Source organism: Drosophila guanche, unplaced genomic scaffold (genome assembly GCF_900245975.1).
Source record: "Drosophila guanche unplaced genomic scaffold, DGUA_6, whole genome shotgun sequence".
NCBI lineage: Eukaryota > Metazoa > Arthropoda > Insecta > Diptera > Drosophilidae > Drosophila > Drosophila guanche.
Genome location: NW_022995743.1, coordinates 6361571 through 6381170, shown reverse-complemented (window position 1 = coordinate 6381170; position 19600 = coordinate 6361571). Strand labels below are relative to the sequence as shown.

The following is a 19600-nucleotide window of genomic DNA, read 5'->3' as shown; positions in this document are numbered from 1 at the left end:
TTACTGTTGATCGAGAAGCTAATTAAATTAACAAGTCAACTTATCGAACTAAAGGAGCGAACTAGATCTAGGGCTGTAAAGTGTAGTCTGACCCTCAAAAATATACCCAACATGTACCTAAATACTAAATATACCTAAAATTTCGACACCAAAGTATACTGAAAAGTATTAAATATACCGAAATATAACTTATTTTTTGTCACTGTACAACACAGACAGAAATTCGATTACATTTCGATTGTCACACTTGTAAGTAGCAGCAGCCATAATTTTTATTTTCGCAGAAAAAATATAAATATATTTTTTTGAACACAGCGAGATGGCTTTCGGTGACTATCCAGCTGAATACAACCCCAAGGTGCATGGGCCCTATGACCCTGCACGCTTCTACGGCAAAGGTAAGCAATTTTTCAAAGTTACGTAATTTTCACCGCAAGATTCTTGCGGCAGGGCAGGCCAGGCCAGGTGCGAAAAATGAGAAGTAATTTACATAATATTATTTACTTTGCTCCCAGCTGATGTCCCATTCGGACAGGTGAAATTGGGCGAGTTGGGCTCCTGGTTCGGTCGCCGCAACAAGACACCCAACGCCATGGCTGGAGCCATCAGCCGTGCCTGGTGGCGCTGGCAGCACAAGTACGTTTTCCCCAAGCGTGCTGGCATTGCACCCTTTTTCCAGCTGACCGTGGCCAGCATGACGTTCTTCTACATGATCAACTACACCAAATTGAAGCACCACAGGAACTACAAGTACCACTAAACCCTGATGACCTCGGTTCCAGCGGCGATGGTGTGCACTTTATTTGTTTTACAACCTTCAAACATTGCGCGACTCACGTTCAATATAGAGTGCGGGAGGTGGGCTGACACTACATAATACTAGTACATTTGGCTTATGTGTTTTCAAAACTGCTTAAGTGAATAAAACGGCTGCGAATAACAGTGTTGCACCACAGACTCTCAACCATTACGACACTCTGCCACAGCATTTGGCCCGGTATCCAGTTCCGCCTCAAGCTTCCAGCCCATTGGACTCGCAGTGAATATTTCGCAAATGAAAGGTAGCTCGCGTTTACAGTTGATCGCATGCCAGGTGCCCTGCGGGGTCAATGCAACACAACTGGCGTTTGCTTGCTGCTGCCTGTAAGTGAGAAAGAACAAATTGCTGGAAGCTGCTGTAACCTGTGCCTATGCTTACCCAAGACCTGGATGACCAACGTCCCATGCCCTGTACAGAAAACACATTAAGCTCTCGTGCTGAGCATTCCGAAAATCATGAAGGCTCAGGGAGGTTGTGCGATTATAAGATAGCCCCACATATGCCAGGAAAATATCTGGCATAGACTCTGCTTCCAGCATTGTGCGCGTTTTCCTGTTGAAGTCAAGCATCCACTGTGACAAGGCTCTCGTGCGGGACTCGGAGGCTATGTGCACCAGGCTCCCGTCGAACTCGCTGGAATTACTGCAGGCCAATGAAGCATTCAGATAGCTGCTGGGATTGGTGTACACCAAAAATAGGCCAACCTGCGGCACGCAGCTATAGTTACGCACAGTGGTTGGTCTGCCATACAAGCTGTAGTAGTCGAAGCGGCTGTCATTGACCATGCCCCCAAAGGTGTTATTCTGTGGGCACTGCAGCACATGGCAATTGAAGAACTCTGCGGGCTGCTCAAATACCGTCAATTGACTTCGTAAGGCTTTGTTGCGAGCACTGGAGCCAGAATTGGGCTGAATAAACCTATTTCTGCTTCGCGTTGGACCTCCTGGGGCGTAGTTTAAGGCGAGCCCATGTACTGCCCGGGCCAATTTAGCACAGTCCTCCAGCGATGATGTGCTCTCCAGAGCCAGTGCATCATCCGCTGAAGCCCGTTGACATTCGCGCACCAAATGAAACTGCAGTGGTATTGCTGCTTCAGTGGGACAATTCAGAGAGCCCCTGGACAGGTTCGCCAGTAGTGGCAGCAACAGAAATTGAATAGTAGTAAGCATCTGAGACCCACATCCATCACAGTCCACTCACTAAGCTACACTGACTTTGGGCAGTGCATCTCTGCTGTTCCTGAGTGACGTGCACATGCACAACAAAAGCTAAAAAAGTATGGTCAATTTGAGTTTATTGTTCAATGTGATTAACATTAACTTAGAGGTAAACTATAATTGCCGTTTAAAGTTTAAATTGATTTCCATTTGTAAATTGAACGGCTCCAGAAGAGCATTCCATCGGAACCGTATTCGGAATGCTCCATTGAAGCTGTACAAAGTCCTTAGCTTACTTTGAGAATGATTACAACAATGATTTATTGTATTTTAAGTATAGTAGATATCTGCTTGGGGCGGCTGCATTCTAATAAGGGCTGCTGTGGCTGCCGCTCCTAGTCCTAGTTCAGAGTTTAGTGCAGTAGTTTAAGTTAAACAATGACAAGAAGTTGTTCAGGAAATTCAACTACGAACGTGATGTGTGTGTGGATTTGTTTGTGCTTCTGTAGGTGGCAGTAGGGCAACACATCCGATCCGATACGATAAATTAATAAATTAAGTGTAGCTGTTAAAGTATTAAGTAGATACGAGTACAAATATCACCTGAGCGTCGGCTGCTGCATTCGTTGTTAGTTCGAGTGTTTAAATTATAGTAGTTATAGTAGCTAGGTAGGTAGGGTAAGCATAATACGTGTGAAAGAGGGCTGTGATGCCAAGAGACACGCTAATGACTGCACCACTGCTTAAAGTGGAGTCTCTCAAAGAAGGGCGAGTCCAACACCGACTGTGCGAAACAGAGTTCCAGCTCCAGCAACCATTTGACTGAGCCGCTGCGAAGAACTCTGCGACATTAGGGGGCAATGGAGACGGAACCCAGCCATTGCCCGGTAATCTCTGCACAAACATTTTGCAAAACCTAAGATGCTATGCTTAACCTAGGCGACCGCTTGATCCTGTGACCTTACAGACTAATTGGCTCCCATTCTTGCTTCGACGGAGTTGACGTTGACTACCGCAGCGGCACCCTGCGCGACAGAATCTCATCCTGACAACTGATTTAAAACACTTTGAGTGTTCCATTTGCATAATTTTGGATAGGTTTTTGAATTTTGAATTTTCACATTGAGGCGACACCCGGACCCGGGCTGCGTTTAGCTGCTGTGCGAGAAGGCGGTGTTCGTGTAGGGTCCACTATAGATTGAGCTGCCGGAATTGGACACCGTCTTCGTGCTACGTCGTGCCATGATGCACAGCACTGCTGCGACCACAGCCAGCATCAAAATCAGACCCGCAATGGCAATGGCTATGGCAAAGGTGCGCTGCGACACACACAGAGCGTCCTCCAGAGTCTAAAATTGAATTTTATGATCAGAAATGATCGTGGAGATCACATTATGAGTTGACTCACCTTCTCTTTGTAGACCGCATCATCGTCACTGTCGTTCGCATTCTCATTCTCGTTGACGTAGAGGCCGGAGAATACCTCAATGGTGGCCGGTAAGCCTTCCTCGTCCTTGCTGTCGACAGCAGTCTGACGCTTTGGCCGCTTGCCACTGCACAGAGGAGCCTCCTGGCATGTCGGATCTTCCAGGGCACAGAGGCGCACATTGCACTGATAGTAGACGGAAGTCGTGTATGGGAACTTGTGGGCCGGGAAGGTCACATTAGCGGCCAATCGATCCTGCGTGTAGTTGAATTGTCCCATGATCTCGTTGTCCATGGGACAGCTACATAACAAGATGTGAATTTAGAAATATATATTCGATGTAGAAAGTTTCTTTTACACTCACCCATCCTCTCCCACCAGTCGCTGTTCTCCCCAACCCAAGCCATCACGCACAATGCAGTCGGTGACATGGAGACCATAGATCTGCTGTCTATCGATGCTGATGACAATCGTAAGAGGATCCCCAATCTTCACATCGTCGGCTATCTTGTGCTCGTCATTGTAGATTTTCATGTGGCAGCCGGGCATGGGGATTTCGTTATTGCTGACATCCTCCTCCTCAAGCGGGGCATTCACATCGTAGACATCCTCCTCGTCCAGTTCATCGTCGCGCTGCTTGTCCAAGGACCTGCCATAGTCCCGGCGATCCTCGCTGCGCAAGGCCTGTGGCTTCTGCGAGTGCTTGCGCAGATGCTTCTTGGGCTTGACGGCTGCGTCGCGGCTTTTATAGGCACAGCGCACATGGTAGCCACGTCCCAGATCGGTGATGAGCTTCAGGTGAGGCTGGAGTACGATTGTGTTGAAGAATTCAATGCCGCCATCGTCCTGAAAAGCAAAAATAATCTTAATATTGATGGAAAATGGGAATTTTAAGCGTACATCGGATGCCAGGGTATAAACCAGTCTTCTAGTCAAACCTTTTTCTTTTCTTGCCATTCAAATGGAAATTCTAGGCGGTGGCTAACAAAAGACTTGGACAGCAAACTCGTTGGCATCTTTCACAGGGCAGTGAGCCGGTTGGTGCCAAGAAGCCATACATCTCAGAGACTGGAGAACACACCAGCTACCAGAAAACACACAGCCCCTTCTCATTATGCATTCAAATTCACGCTCCGTTGCAGCCAGAAATCGCTTTGGAGCGCCTCTCGCCAGCCAGAAGTTAATGTGCGATTCAGTTGCTATCCAAGACCAACAATAAGTGAACTGCGGAGCACTTCCTGATGTTGTCATAGAATGGTGCTAGAGCTGATCAGTCAAGTGTGACGTCTCGCCGCCAGGCCCCGGCAAGGAGATCTGTGGGCCTTATCTCCTCGCAAATTAGCAAATGTGTTCGTGATGAATTTTAATTGCAGGCCAGGCTATGATGCAATTGTGATTGGCATTTCCTCTATCTGGATAGGCGATAGGCCATTGCCTCCAACCCTGACGCACATTTGGCATTTCTCTGTCCGCACCTAACGGTTGTTGCCCATTGCCCATTGATTCTTGTGCTAATTCCGCTGACAACGCAACTCCACGGCAACATATCGAGTACACACATATGTACACATTCGATGGCTTTAGCGGTAAGGGGTAAGGGGAAGAGGGCCTCGGAAGTTTTGTAATTGGGTCTCTACAGATTTTGGGCACGGAAGTTCTTCATTTAAGTGGACTCTAACATGGGGAGGGGGCACTCTTAATTGGTAGCGTTGTTTCGAAAGGCATTAAGTGGAAGCCGGCTTAGTCCGACCCCATGCGATTAATTGCCCAAAGCAGACGCTGAAGCGTTTCCGTCGCTGCGCTGCTATTGTCTGGCTTAAAACAAGCTGAGACACGGTGAAGTGGAAAGGAGTAAGACGAGGTGTGCGGACTGCTTCCAGCCTCCAAGAAGAACCTCTAAAAAGCGTTGACAGTTAGGTTCTCAGCATCGCGGCATCAGCGGCACAATGGGCCAATAAAAAGCATAATAAAATGACATTTAAGATTTCAAGCACAAGCGTCAAGAGAATCTAACGGTAGAAAGAGCCATTATGTCATTATGACACTTCTCTGCCGCTCTTCCCAAAACAGAGCTGTGAATGTGAATGTGTGCGTGCTTTTTTGGAAGAACGAACACGAAAAATATATGGGATGTAAATGCCTGATGAGCTGCAAGATATTTGGGGCCTGTGTAAACAGGTTCAAGCTGGAATACGTGGGAGTTGCCTTCATCGACCAACTGACCTTCGCTCCAAACACGGCAGCGGCAGCAGCAGCAGCAGCAGCAGCAGCAGCGTCAATCGCATTATAATATCAATAACAGCAATAAAACGCCGCTTACATGTCGTTGCACACTTTTGGCCTTTTCACGGCCAACCACCAGCCAGTGGCATTGCCCGACCGCCAACGTTGTCAGCGTCAGAACAAATCGATTTCGACCGGGAAGATGAGGGAACCCATACGGTGCGGGGGTAGCCCTAATTGGATCGGTACTTGCTGGGGCCATGAAAAATTGTGATTTGATGATGTGTGTCTGTGCGAACGGAGAGCGTACACTTGTGAGCTGACAATGAAGTTGTTCTGAGCTCATCAGCTTGGTGGCAATTAAATTTTAATTAAAACAATATTTTTCTCGCTTCAGAGGGGCCTCCTCCCGCTGCCCTGTCGGGGGCACCTGCTCGTAGCTGATTTAATTATGCTTGACATGCGCACTGCGCACAGCACGGATCGTCTTGGCGCGACCCTCAGCTCGGGGTGGCAGTCACCAGTCAATGGCAGCGCTGTGGCAAGTTGTCACGCGACTCTCCCACCTTGCATTCGGAAAGCTGAGCTCATCGTTTGAGCGACGATGACGTAAGACAGGCAGGATGCCAGCCAAGCGGTGGCCATTAGCCGAGTGCATGCTGGCTCAGTGCCGCTCATCGTCTTTAATGACAAACATTAAAGAGTAGGTACATACTCGTACATATCTCGAGTCCAGCCTTGACTGCGTCTGTTGATTTTTCCCGCTGTTGGTCCGCAGTAAACAAACCATTATCGATTCTGGCTTATTGAATGCTCGACGCAAATTGTTTGAGTCAATACTGGAAGGCGGCTTGGCCAAGGACAAAGCAAATACAACGCCAAAGACTCGGACCACAATCTCAAAGAACATGGCAGCCATGTACAGTGCGTCTGGAACTATTTACCAGTCTACTAGCATACAAACACACATTGCAGGTAATGCATTGCCACATCGATCGAATCAATCCGCTTGTCGTAACTGCAATTAACATTTGCAATTTCAAAAATTGTGTCAATCCAATTGAGCGAAAGGAAAAAGCAGTCGAAGCAGCTGCAGCAGCAGAAAATTACAAAATGCTGGCCCCATAAATGCTGGGAAAAAATACGTTAAATATGTATCACAATCAGGTACCACTGGCTCCGGGTATACTAGACCATAAACGTGTCTTTGCTGTGCTGCTGATGCGTGAGCTGCAGCCGCATTTAGCCGGGCCAAGTGCTAATTGAGATTTCAAAATCCCATCAGATCCCAGCACAAAGGCAGTTCGTTGTGTGATCGAATGAATCGATCGAATGAGCCAATAAATATGCTTGGCCATAAAAGCATTAGAGCTAGCTGGACAAACTCTCGACTGAAATTTATATGGCACATCGGGGCCGTCTTTGGGATCATTCGATATCGTTTACAGGGACATGGCAGGCAAGGCAGCTTGTCATGCTCGCTGAGGCGGGGCTTATAAATAATACGCCTGATCGGATTTTATGTTATGAAATCAAGAAATATAGTTTTTTGTTAGGCTTTAAGAATTACTAATATTATGGCCACATCCATTAAGTTCCATCTGCCGTACCTAATGACTGCTATTTTAGTTAACAAGTCTTGACGCTATACAAGCCATTTATCTACCATTAGCTTAGCCACTGAGTGCGTGTGCACCAGCATCAAGCGTGAGCAGCGTCAACCTTTCAATTGACTAATCATGTTGGCATATGGATTTTACCTTGTAACCAATGACTTGAATTGCCTTATAGGCGGGAATGCTTTTTTATGTGCATGCGAAAAAGGCAGAGCGAGTTGGCTTGGACATCTGCTTGAGTGGGAGCACAAGTTAGAGTCTCGTCACCCATTATGGAAGAGACCCATCACATCACATCATTTCGGTTCTAAGCTATCGACTGTGACTTACCGTCTCCTTGGGCATCGTGTTGCAGCTACGCAGGGGCAGCTTGTATCGCAGCGAACCCACGTGATCTCTGCGGGGGACGAGGATAAAAGCGATAGCAATTACAACGATTTAATCTAAATTGTGATCTGCACGCGGCTCTCACTCACCTGTACTCGCTGAGGCATGTGGAGTTCTTGGATAGGCCTTTCGGGTAGATCATGCCACTGAACAGCCCGGTCTCGTGGTTTGGCGGGGCATCTTTGATGGTGATCAGCATGGAGCCCGATAGGCATTTTATCCGCACGCTCGGCTCAATGGCTGGCTTGGAGGTGGGTGCGCCCCCATCGGACTCCGCCTCAGCCGCCGCGATGGCGTCACTTAGCGAACTTTGTGCATCCTCTGCAAGGAAAAAAGAAATTATGAAATGCAATAAAGTCGCAGATAAACATGACAGGCGCACGCTCCCAAAATGGGAATGTTTGTGTGCAGCTGGCAAACTACAGTTAGATGTGAACGAGGATGCGGTTACAGTTGCATCAGCTGCTTCCACACTGAAGTAACCTCAAGAGCCGTTAGCACAAGTCATGAGCGCACAACAAAACAAAAAGCCAAGACAACAATGGCACAACAGATGCCCATGGGAGCAGTATTTAGTCGAGGTTGGAGTCGCAGTGCAGCTCCAAGCTGGGCCAGCATGCGGAAGAGCCAACAAACAGCGACAACAACGGTTCGTTCATGACATTGAAAAGCCATTGAAGCGGCAACAACAGCGCACCAAACCCATCGGGGGGAAGACACAGCACAGAAGCGCTCGTGGGCCTGGCCTGATCCGCAGCCATTAGAAAGATGCCAAGTTCCTTGAACTTCAGCAGACGATTCGAGACATGGCCTGGGATTAGGTTGGGCTCTTGGCATTTCCTGCTCGATGCCAGCGCTCACAAAGCCAAAACAGATCGCACCAGACCAGAAAGCCATTGCAATGCCAAGAACTCCATGCTGAGTTGTTGCTCTGACACCTCCACCTCCTGCCAGCGCTCGCATACTTGGGCTCTTCTTTTTGCACTCTTTCGTGGGCCCATCCGAAGGTACACAACTGGTCCGAGGAAGAGCTACACTCTGCTGCGGCACGTTCGCCCTGGCAGTTCAGTTGGCTGGTTGTATACTTTGGATGGGATGCGAGGCAAGGCGATGTGATGCCTCCGCAGTGGTTCAACGAACCTTGCAGCATTTCGCATCACTTACCTCTGTTTCTGTTCTGTTCTATGCCAGCATGTGGCTGGGCAAAGTAATTGCATGCAACACGGCCACGTCGTCGTTGTCGTGGCTGGAGCCGGTTTTTGTGGTGCCTCCACTCCTGCAGTGGACTGCGGCCAGCACATAAAACATTTAATGGCTTTCTATTATGTATAATTTGTGAAGGGGAAGAACTGCAATACCCAGCAGATCTCTCAAATATAACAAGAAAAGTAAACTGCACTTATACATATGTGAATTAGTGTTGGACAGCACCAAAGTATTGCTATCCTTGTTTCGCTTATGCAAAGGCAAGGGCAGCGAAAAAAGCAAACAGAAAACAAAGAAAATGGCAGACGTCGAATGGATAGAACGAAATTCCACAATCAATTAAATTAATACAATCCTAAAGAGTTCTTTCGGGACACGAACATTTCCTTACTGCCTTCCTCGATAGCTTGGTTGCTTTTGCGTCTTCGTTAAAATGGACAGATCCTCAGAACGGACAATGTGGGAGTCAACAGTGAAATTGGGGTCAGCCTTAACTGATCATTGATCCCTGCTCCCACCAGATATTTATCCCGGTAACCCGCTAGCTCTACCACGACTGGCCCCAGCGGAAGCTGCAATCGATGAAGATGATGAAATGCGTTTGCTTTGGCCAGCTCCCGGTACCGTCTGCTGTGATTCGTGCTAACCGAATAGAAGACGCATATGCTGGACCGTCGAAATGTGAGAGAGTCTGGCAAGAGTCCCAGCCAGCCTGCGCCAGTCCTCACAATTCTATTATCGCTCCAGGCATGCTTCCACCAGGCACTTTGACCCGGACGCAACGATCCCGCAGGCTGCCGTCCCGTTAGGAGCTACTAAGCACAGGCTCTTCTACCAGCAGATCCGCAACTATCTGCAGCCGCTTTGGGCTATCTAGGGGATACAGCCGTACTGCGAGTCCGAAAGGAAGCATGCCGCAACGTTTGCTGTCGTTTTTCAATAAGGCAGCTTAAGGCGCCACATGAATGGACTTTTGTTTGCCATGCGATTATGTGCCTGGTGCTGGCAACACTTTTGGCCCACAGTCAAGAGATTTGGCAACCCAACAAACGACAAAGAAAAACACAAACACCACGGCAAACCCAACACTGTTTCCATAGCGATGCAACAATGGCAGATTAGAGAGAAATGTGGGCTCTTAAGTGGATTGCTGCTCATAACTAATTAGGTAATACTCGTAGAGCTCATTTAAAAACTAAAGAGTCCAACTTAATGATATATATGTATGTGTTTCAGATGCCACCACAACCAATTCGGAAACAAGTTTTTCCATAATTCAGCATTTGGAGTCAATAGAATTTATCGAGAGAGGCTTATTGATAGATAGATTTGTGTACTCACTGACTGCCGTTGGTATCTGCGCTGCATGCGTCGTCAGAGCTGCGATTGTCTGCAAAGAAAGTGGAGACAAGTCACTCATTAGCATAGTTGGGATAGTAGTAGCCCGACCCACGGACTCCTGTCCAGACCCCATGGCAGGCGGACCATAAAGCGCTGACATAAATCACGGCAAGCCGACAGTGAGCCTCAGCATAATCCAGCCGAGACACGGCAGTAGGTAAGCTTCTTTAATTAAAGTGCATAGAAAATGCAGCAGAAATTTCGTTTTCGTGTTGCAGACAGATATGGGAGAAGCATTATATTCTCACGATTCTAAGGCTACGCTGTGGCTGTAATGGCGAAAACTTTCGCCAGCCTCTTGCGCTGGGTTAGAGTTGAACCTGAATCCAGGCAAAATCTGTGCTGGAGTCGAGGTTGAGTCGGGGCCAAGCGGCTCAGAATGAGGCAGAGCTAGGCATGGGTCCAGTGTTGTGCCACTTTTGACTATGCTTGCAAGCAGGAGCGACCGAATCGCGTTTAGCATACGAAGAGAGAGTCGGGTCGGCTGTCCGTCTGTTGGCCACCTCATATCCAGGTTAATCGCATTGGCATGCAATTGTCATTCGGTGTTCTGTAGGCTGATTGATGTGTTTACCGGCTGCTCTGGCTGGCCTGGTCTGCCAATTTTCCATTTCAATGGGCCCAGAATGGGGCTACGGATTGTGGACTCTCAGATAAAACTTACGATTAAGTGCAGCGCCGTGTACAGTAGGTCTTTTTGCGTGCCCGACTTCATGGTGCGGTGTGAGCTGTAAAAAAGGTGAGAGAAAGACATAGATTAATGCCGGTGCTTGTGAGACTTGTGAGATATCCGCGATAACCGGTCTCAGACACCCACAATACACGTATATCAATCGGATTATGCTAAATCATTCAACATACAACTCGCCCCAACAGTTCTGCAATGGATTGTTGTTGCTTGGGTTTTCGCTTGGGTTCGTTGCCGGCGGGCAAACTTTCTGTTTGGCATTTGGGTCAAGTCAACAGCCCAGCCAAAAATTCGGATCCAATGGCAACAGCATCGCGTGCGCGGATCTTGCAAATGGGTTAACATCGGCATAAATATTGTACAACGGTTCAACAGTGACTGAGTAGATGAAGAAGGAGGCGTTGGATAGGAGCTGATGCTGGAGGCCAGTGCCCAGAAGCATCTCTTCAAGTACCACACACAACAGAGCCGAAGATGGACAAACATCCGTCAGTGCAACTCATGCCGGAGACTCATTGTGGCATGACTCTGATTTCCGCTATTACAACACAAACAGAAGCAGTGGCTGGACTGGACTGACTGGGGAGTACACATTACGAGGAATTAAACACATATCAATAACCGAGTATGCTGCACACATGATAAGCATTTTTTAGCTTCCTGCAACGTTTACACTGTGTCCCAGTGTTGTGTGAGAACAACCTGACGGCGAGTCATGGCCAGGAAGAGACAAAATCACCTCCGTTTGTTGCCAGCTAGATGATTATCTTTGGGGCGAACCGAAACAACAACATGCGGCTTACGTTGATGGCCAACAGGCAAGGCGATAATGGCCGGAGGCAATGATTTGTTGTTGTTGTTACAGCCTACTGCTGCTGCCAACACATTTCATTCAACAGAAATGATGTCACAAGGCCCGAACTCGACTGCAGCGACTCGCGACTCGCGACTGGATCAGTTATTATATCCAAGTGCTGTAATCTCTTTGAGGGGTTTTGAGGAGAAGCCAGCAACTGGGTCAATAGTAATCTTATGGAAATGATAAATTGTAAACATTATGCACCGAGCACACACACACACAATCACCAATTTGTCAATGCTGGCAGGCAGGCCCACACTTCCTCAACAATAAGCCAATGTTCCAAAACAGATTGGGATCGCGGAGCAGAGCGGAGCGGATCGGATCGTCACTCAAAGCTGAATGCAAATTGCCAACTGACGCCAGCAACAGCCTCACAGCCCATCCCACAATAGCAGTACGGAGCCGGTAATTCCAATGGCAGTGCAATAAATTAGCTAAAATTAGCAAAGATGACGCAACCTGCTCTAACAGAGACAGAAATAGCAGATACGAGTATGTACTCCCAATTGAAAACTCAGCTCATGCAGGCAACCAAAACATCGACCTGGAAAATGCGGCTAAGCACGCCAACGAATATTATGAATAATGACTTTGATTGGCATCTGCTCTCGTTACCTAGTTCGAGCAAAAAAAAAAAAACTACTACTATACTACAGCAAAAAGTAAAAGAAGAGAGCAAAAATAATGCCAAAGTGCCATTGGAAATGGGAGCTGAGCTTTGGCGGCTGACCTTCAATTACGTTCGCCTGCGATAAGGGAAATTGCAACAAATTCAACTTTCACGACTCTGCCGAGTTCAGCAACTGAAATTAATAAATGTAAAACAATCGAAGACGACAGGAAATTGAAGTTCCTTCTGCCATTTGTATTCTCCGCATGGAAATGAAGAACCACTTCGGAATGGATGTATCATTTCCAATGTAATTTCCTTCCTGCTGCTTCCATGATTCATTGACTATTCAACTCGAAGCACACAAAGTATGCGTGCTTGGTGCAAAGAGTGTGCATTGAACTGCAACGGATATTTTCAGTCGATTTGAATCCATTTGACACACATTTCGGAGAGCAACAAAAGCCACGCCACACTAAAACGTAAACAAAGACGAGGCACAAACCAACAAAATGCTCCGTGCAACTGAATAAATTAAGTGTGTGCGGTGTGTGGTGTGTGTTTTGCGTGCCAACGAAGAGCCAACAATGTGTAGTGTTTTACTTCTATTTTGTTTAAACAATTGCATTTTCATTGATGTGTGGAGTGCTCTGCTAATGTGGCGGCAAAGTGACCTCGCGTGTTTTCATTTTCCCTCCAACTGCTAACGTAATTTATTTGTTTGTTAAATAGTCAACGAGAGTATGCAAAAACGAAAATGGTACGCTTAACTTTTACAGCTTTCTGCTTGAGCAAAATTGTTAGGAAAAGCCAAAAAAATAAAAGGCATTAAAGTGCATGAAAAAAGCGCGTAACTGTGCGTTAAATTGCGCCAAGATAAAATTGGAAAATTAAATGTTAATTGCCCGTTTAATTGTGGGGCTAGGCCAGACTAATATCTGATTATTCGGTGCCGCCCATGGATCAATTCATTCATCAACAAATTAGGTTGCTCCACATACAAGAAGTACCTGCGTAAGCGAGGCACATTAATCAAACGAAAGAGCTGAGGGACCCCGAATCCAATGAATTGGGTTACTTCATTAGAAGCAACAGCAGGAACAGCGCTGCTTACAATTAGAATATCAGGCGATTCCCATCTCGAGATGTTGGGTACGATGCAAATTGCCAAAGGCTATACACAAAATACATGCAAAAAAAAAGCGTGTTAAGCACACACGGCATACATATGCATGTATATAACATATACCGACAAGCGATGTCAGTATTAACCGCAACACAAACATAGCTGTGACCCATTTGAAATGAGCAGGCGGGTAAAGGAAAGAGTGAAACAGAGAGACCGGACGGACAGAGAACCTAACTTTCGGTTGCGTTGCGGTTTGCCGCCTGTTGTGGGGCAGAAGAAGGGCGGGCACAGACAGAAGTGCCATAAAAATGAGAAATCTCCCCAAGCCAACATCATCTCTCTCTCTCTCTCTCTCTCTCGTATATTGTACATATGCATACTCGTATTCGGGTCGGCACAGAGCCAAAGTTGTATTATGATCAATCAGCATAGCGATGCGTACAGCTAATTTTACTGCAATTTCGCTGCCATAGAAAGTAAAGTTGAGGCTGGTTATGTTATGTCTCTCTCTCTCTCTCTCTCTCTCTCTCTCTCGAGATGAAGATGATCTATCGCTCTCTCGATCTTGATTGTAAGATGCAGGCGTTAGGCCTAGCCTTGGCTATGCCACCATTGTTTGATTATCCCGCATTGTTCTTAATGATGGTAATTAACGAGTCGAAATCAAATGAAAAAGGGTCAAATGCGCTGCAGTCTCTCCACACGCATATTTCGTTGGTTTTACAGTTTGAATGAGGTCAGGCATGGCTTTTGTTTCTTTAGCTTTTACTTTTACCCAAAAAACTTCTAGTGGCAGTCGCCGCAGGTGCTTGAATGTCTCTCTCTCTCTGTATCATCGACTTGGCGTGCTAATCAAACACTAAAGATCAATGGCAATTGAAGAATCGACGACTTTCACCTGCTTGTGTATGCAGGGGCAGGGACAGAGACAGGGGCTTTGGCCATGAATTAGAATTTCAAATGTGGAGATATCACAATTAGCTGACATTTGATTGGGGGGATCGCATTCGATTGCAGGTAGTCCAGGCAGTCAGGCTCCCGGCTGCCATCTCCGGTCTCAGATTCAAAGCAAACGCAGCCAACGAATCGGAACGAAGTCTATTTTGTTTACCCGCCTTACGGCCTGCTCTGGCGTAGCGTCAAGGTCATTGCAATTGTCTCGTCGCCGCCGTATTGTCTTGAGTCCCAACACAATGCGCAAATGAGCTAACAATGCTTTAATTTGCAGTTGGCCAATTGCAATAAACGCCAACGCCAATTCCCATTGTGCTAGCCACATTCATAGGTTTTGATTTGGCCAATCGCAGTGGCAGCCGCAACGTTAACTTTAATTTACGCTGCAATTAAAACAAAGTGAGAATTTTGTGGCAAAGTGCACATCGTTAGCGGCTAAATGGTCGTCCACCTTTTTGTTTTGGTCAAAATGGAATGGCGGCCCCTCTCTTGGGGTGTTGTCCTTGTGCAATGCTTTGGACCAATATGAGCTGTGGCCGTTGCCAAACGCACCTTTGTGCGGTAAACTGGAGCGTGGAGACATCTTGCCACATCTTGCACGAATGGACAGACTCTGTGTGACCAAGTTTGGGTGAGACCAAAACGCAAGCCGCTGCCCAATTTCGTTTTGCTCTGTCTCTGGCGCTTTTGTAAGTTTTCTGCCAAAGTTTTTGCAGCGTTGATTTGTCAAGATGTCCTATTTGGCTTAGCGGCTGACTGGCAATATGCAAAATGCTTATTGGACACCCCCACAACAGCAGCCTCAAAGTATTTTTTTGACGCCTAATTTTGTGGGTTACAAGTTGTGCCACAGGAAAAATAAAATAAAACAAACAAAAAAACAGCAAACGAAACAAACGGCAAAGAAATTCGCATTGAACGTGACTCGGGCCAAGCTGTAGACATGAATGTGTTTTGATTTTTATCAGGCCTGGTCTACAATATTTCAGTTTTAGCCATTTACTTTGCGCTCTTTGCTTTTTGCTTTGCGTCTTGCCTTTGCCTTTTTGACTGGCGCCCATTGTTACCCGCCGCCGCTGTTGTTTTTTGTTTGCCTTGCCTGAAGGCAGCTTCAGAAACTCGTTTTTGTAGTTCCGTTTTTTGCTGTAGCTTTTGGGTTTCTGCTGTTTTTGTTTCTGTTTCAGCCTGTCTAGAAGTACTTAAAATTAACGCTGCCAGCGACATTGGCAACGGCTACTGCTGCGGCTGCGGCTGCTGGTCAACGAGCTTAGCACGAGAATAATTCGTCATTAAAACCCATTTATTGTAGCGTATTTTAAACCTGATGAGGGAATCGACTGATGAGCTACAGACACGGGCAATGCTAATTGCTTGCAGCCCGCTCTGACCTCATAATAACTTTATTCGTGTTTCCTTTCTACATCTGTTCTGCCATACTGATGAGTTCCTCCAACAAAATGATCTCATTCTCTGGCATAAACAAGGGAAGAACTGGGTGTAGTTTTCGTGGTAATTTTTCGTACAGTTCCTTGTTCATGTTGGCTAAACTTAGACCCCGCGCTCAAGGCAGTTCAAGAGTCAGCATTAGACACGCCCCAGTTAAAGCTGGGATTTGAAAGTGTTTTTTCGGAATGAGTTGGGTCGAGCATTGGTACAGCTGGAGCCGCAGCCTCTTATTCAATTGCAGCTCAGTTCAGGGGGTTTTTGCGTGGGGTTTGTCTAAGGTAAAAGCCTGCATTAAGTCAGCTTGATTTTAGCTCCAACTGCGACTGTGACTCCTATGCGGGAGGGGTACAGAGACTGACGGGGGTAACTAGCCAGACGACTTTTCATTTTAAGCCAAAACAAACACGAAATTTGCTGCACATTGTCCAGGCAGCAGATCGGCCATGTGACTCATTGGCTAAACGGTGGGATAGGCGTGGCACGCCTCTGGCTAGCAAACGGTAACTTTTGGGTTTTTGCATAATTAGCGGCGAGCGCCAACGTGTCGCATGAGTAATGCGCTCGGGCAGACGACAACCCAACGCTGAAGACAAGTTTGTTGCTTAAGTCTTTCGTCGTCAACTGTAAATCAATCGGAGTATATTGCAAAAAAAAAGAAATGCCGCACAAGCGGGAAATCTAACGTTGTAAAGATCTTTAAATTCGGTTGAATGAACCCACAATTTTTTCGGTGCTTTCTTTGGCTGTTCTTCGGGCAACGTTTTTCAATGCGAAAGATTATAAATCAAATTATTAGACTGCCGCAGCACACCTTCGGAAAGCCCACACGTTGTCTGGGTGTACAGTTCATGAACCTACCCAGTCGAAAATTCGTCATTCGATTAAAGAGAAGAAACTGAAACTTGGAAATTGGCAGCCGCTCTCTCTCTCTTAAGTGAGTCTCCCCACAATCACATAATCGCTAAAAAAAAGTCATATGAGTACATATAACAACAACTAAAAAATTATACATATTTTTTCCGTCTTTATTGTATTTTGTGCTTCCTTCAAGGTCACTCGGAGCAGTTGTTATATAAACAAGTTAACTACACGATCGCCAAGAAACTGGTATTCAAGCAGAGTCGAGAGCTGTAGAGCTGGATAGCTCGAGCCACTCGCGGATTCGCCTTTTTAATTATACAAAATGTAACGCTTGCGTTGGCGTTCCTCAAACTTCGTGGCAAAACAAAGCATTCTGAGAATGTTGTGGCAGCCGCCTACCCGCAGATGAGAGAACGAACCGGAGATAGAATGTTGCGGGGGCAATGCTCATACATAAGGCCATTATTCATTATTCATGGCAACAGGCGTTGCATTCAACACAAACATTAGTTCATTACATTGGCCAGACAATATTTTGATGGCTAACAAACCACAAATTAACCAATTAATAGGCGATGCATCAAAAGGGAAAGGCCAGAAGGCTCACTCCACATAGCATAGCGGAGTTCCCAGCGTTCGGATGATGTAAGTGTTCGGAGCCACAGCCTCAGCCTCGGCTGCGGCCTCATCCTCACTCAATGTCCATCAATCAAATTTTCTAATTGCTTCTTTTAGACGCCAACCCAGCAACTCGAAACGAACATTATTATGATGACCCCTTCCGCCTGGGTGGATGCTGCGTCGAAGTGCTAAAAGTTCGACAGGGAGAAGCTCCAACTTTCGGCTCAGCAGAGCTCCGCCATAACCCTGGCACTTTTCCCAGGTAAATGATTAATGTTATACGCACACAGCACTGAGAATTGGGAAATTGTTTGGCCAGCCAATTAGCAACAGAATTCTGGCCACACAATGAGTGCGTGGAAAATGTGAATGGACTTGGACTTGGTCTTGGATTTAAGGTCTCTGCAGCACCCCAACTCCCGATGACACATTACTTATGCCGGACACACGCACAATCCAGAGAGGGAAATGGAATGAGGTGGATGTCCACCACAAAAACGGATGTCCGTGATGTGGCTGTTCAAACAGCAATTGCAGTCTGCTTCTATTTTGAGGCATGCCACATGCATCCCATCCATATTTGTGTCCCCAGACACACCGGATGATGTAACCATCCGATCAGCGAACTTGGCAGCCAATTTTGGCCATCGCTAACCTTGGGGAAACAGGTTCAATGCAGATGGGGACAGTTTTTGCTCGGCAAAACGCAACAAACTAAAGTCCCATTTAATTTGCACAGAAAACAAATTCAGCCTGAGCTGCAGCCTCCTCCTTTTCCACTGCCAATCACATTTTCTTCAAGTTTTTCAGGCGAAACAAAACAGCGAACCGGTTTCGTTGATGGATTTTTGGCAGATCCGCGCAGCATGAGTCGATTTATGAAGTCATCTTTTCAAAGTTTTTGTGTGTTTTTCGGCCAAAGCTTCAATATCTCGAATATATTGAATGTTGAATTATGCTGTGGCTTGCAACTGTTTGCCTGCCTAACGGTTTCGTGGCACTCACCTCAGTCCAGGTTGTCCAACTTCGCCCTTCTTGTGTAATCCAATCCAAATGGTTTTGTGATGTTTGTTTTTTGTGGCTGTGGCTGGGTCCAAACTGGTTGGGGGATTGGCCAAAATGATGATGAATTTTAATTATTTATAGGGTATTTTCGTTTCACATGAGTTTGCAGCTTTTGTTATTGGCATTAAGTGATTTTTGCGCTTCGGCTTCCTCTTATTATTTATCCGTGTTTGGTGGCCAACACTGGTTTTACCACACACAAGAGTTCCCGAAGAGAAACAGAGAGTCAAAGAGCGAGAGAGAGAGAGAGAGAGAGAGAGACGGCTTTAGTTGATTTTAGTTGCAAATATTTTGAGCTGTTTGTGCCTGTTGGCTGTTGTCTGTTTCCCGTTGCCTGTTGCACGTTGCCTGCTGCCTGTTTCCCGTGGCAAGACAAAAGACCCGACATAAACCTCCACAAACTTTCCGACACTTTTACACTTGCCCCAAAACAACGCGAAATATTTTTGTATACAAACGAATTCACAAATCATTCAGCACGAATTTTTAAGCTGCCTCGGTTCAACCACCCGTCGAGCGTAATATCTTCCCAAGGGCAGCAGCCAACAATCCGAAGACCCCAGACGACAGACGATAACAACAACAGGCAGCGGTAGGGCGAAGAAACGTTTTCAAAATTCCCCAAAAAAATACAAATAGCTCCACTGGCGTTGCCAATGGGGTTTGCACGATCCAATTAGAACCGGGTAAACACTTATTCTTAAACGCACTCAGAACTTGGTGTCGATGAGGAGGCACTCGCGTACACGGGAATGGGATCGGAGCGAGGCAAAGCGAAACGAAGCGAAGCGGAGAGGGTCGGATCGGATCTGTCGTGCGATCCGCGTTCGTTAGTAATGTGTATGTCTCTCGCACACCAACCTGGCCAAGACTGTTTGAGCCAGTTGACTCGAAGACCGAGCCGAGTCGAGTCGAGACGAGACACTCCGAAGAGCCCGAAGAACCGGTCTTGCCAAGACTCTTTTCGGAGTAGCCTGACTTGTGATTTTCGGAGTATTTGGCAAGTCTGCTCTTAGTGCACGCTCTTCAAGCCACTACTAGCCTGGCTATCGATGTCGTCTCCTTCTCTGTCTCTGTCTCTGCATCGGTGTTGTTGGCAGTTTTTCAGCAGCAACACTCGAACCGTGC

At 46.7% G+C, this 19600-nt stretch overlaps 3 protein-coding genes and 1 long non-coding RNA gene across 4 annotated transcripts; 2 read left to right on the top strand and 2 right to left on the bottom strand.

The window, feature by feature from the left end:
• Nucleotides 1-214: 214 nt before the first annotated feature.
• Nucleotides 215-945, top strand: LOC117578691 (putative ATP synthase subunit f, mitochondrial). The gene is made up of 3 exons (XM_034264326.1): nucleotides 215-249; nucleotides 316-398; nucleotides 516-945. Exons 2-3 carry the CDS (start codon nucleotides 320-322, stop codon nucleotides 758-760), a joined length of 324 nt encoding a protein of 107 aa, XP_034120217.1. The 5' UTR covers nucleotides 215-249; nucleotides 316-319; the 3' UTR covers nucleotides 761-945.
• LOC117578692 lies at nucleotides 942-1999 on the bottom strand. The gene is made up of 2 exons (XM_034264327.1): nucleotides 1199-1999; nucleotides 942-1141 (listed from the first exon to the last, which is right to left on the bottom strand). Exons 1-2 carry the CDS (start codon nucleotides 1987-1989, stop codon nucleotides 961-963), a joined length of 972 nt encoding a protein of 323 aa, XP_034120218.1. The 5' UTR covers nucleotides 1990-1999; the 3' UTR covers nucleotides 942-960.
• Nucleotides 2000-2096: 97 nt separating this feature from the next.
• On the bottom strand, nucleotides 2097-19353 carry LOC117578690. Its single transcript, XM_034264325.1, has 9 exons — nucleotides 19183-19353; nucleotides 18413-18655; nucleotides 10901-10964; nucleotides 10177-10225; nucleotides 7719-7950; nucleotides 7573-7639; nucleotides 3768-4249; nucleotides 3386-3704; nucleotides 2097-3326 (listed from the first exon to the last, which is right to left on the bottom strand). The coding sequence occupies exons 3-9, from the start codon at nucleotides 10949-10951 to the stop codon at nucleotides 3129-3131; spliced, it is 1398 nt and encodes a 465-aa protein (XP_034120216.1). The 5' UTR covers nucleotides 10952-10964; nucleotides 18413-18655; nucleotides 19183-19353; the 3' UTR covers nucleotides 2097-3128.
• Nucleotides 10260-18328, top strand: LOC117578693. Its single transcript, XR_004573390.1, has 3 exons — nucleotides 10260-10393; nucleotides 16977-17431; nucleotides 17522-18328. It is a non-coding gene; the product is annotated as an uncharacterized LOC117578693 (long non-coding RNA).
• Nucleotides 19354-19600: the final 247 nt, after the last annotated feature.

What these genes read in the sequence shown, in the direction of transcription:
- LOC117578691 (XM_034264326.1), top strand. Translation starts at nt 320, where the DNA reads ATGGCTTTCGGTGACTATCCAGCTGAATACAACCCCAAGGTGCATGGG. An exon ending in TGCACGCTTCTACGGCAAAG is followed by an intron (nt 399 to 515) that starts GTAAGCAATTTT and finishes CTTTGCTCCCAG; the next exon opens with CTGATGTCCCATTCGGACAG.
- LOC117578692 (XM_034264327.1), bottom strand. Translation starts at nt 1,989, where the DNA reads ATGCTTACTACTATTCAATTTCTGTTGCTGCCACTACTGGCGAACCTG. An exon ending in GTTGGTCATCCAGGTCTTGG is followed by an intron (nt 1,142 to 1,198) that starts GTAAGCATAGGC and finishes TCTCACTTACAG; the next exon opens with GCAGCAGCAAGCAAACGCCA.
- LOC117578690 (XM_034264325.1), bottom strand. Translation starts at nt 10,951, where the DNA reads ATGAAGTCGGGCACGCAAAAAGACCTACTGTACACGGCGCTGCACTTA. An exon ending in ACATGCCTCAGCGAGTACAG is followed by an intron (nt 7,640 to 7,718) that starts GTGAGTGAGAGC and finishes CGTCCCCCGCAG; the next exon opens with AGATCACGTGGGTTCGCTGC. An exon ending in ATGCGGTCTACAAAGAGAAG is followed by an intron (nt 3,327 to 3,385) that starts GTGAGTCAACTC and finishes ATTCAATTTTAG; the next exon opens with ACTCTGGAGGACGCTCTGTG.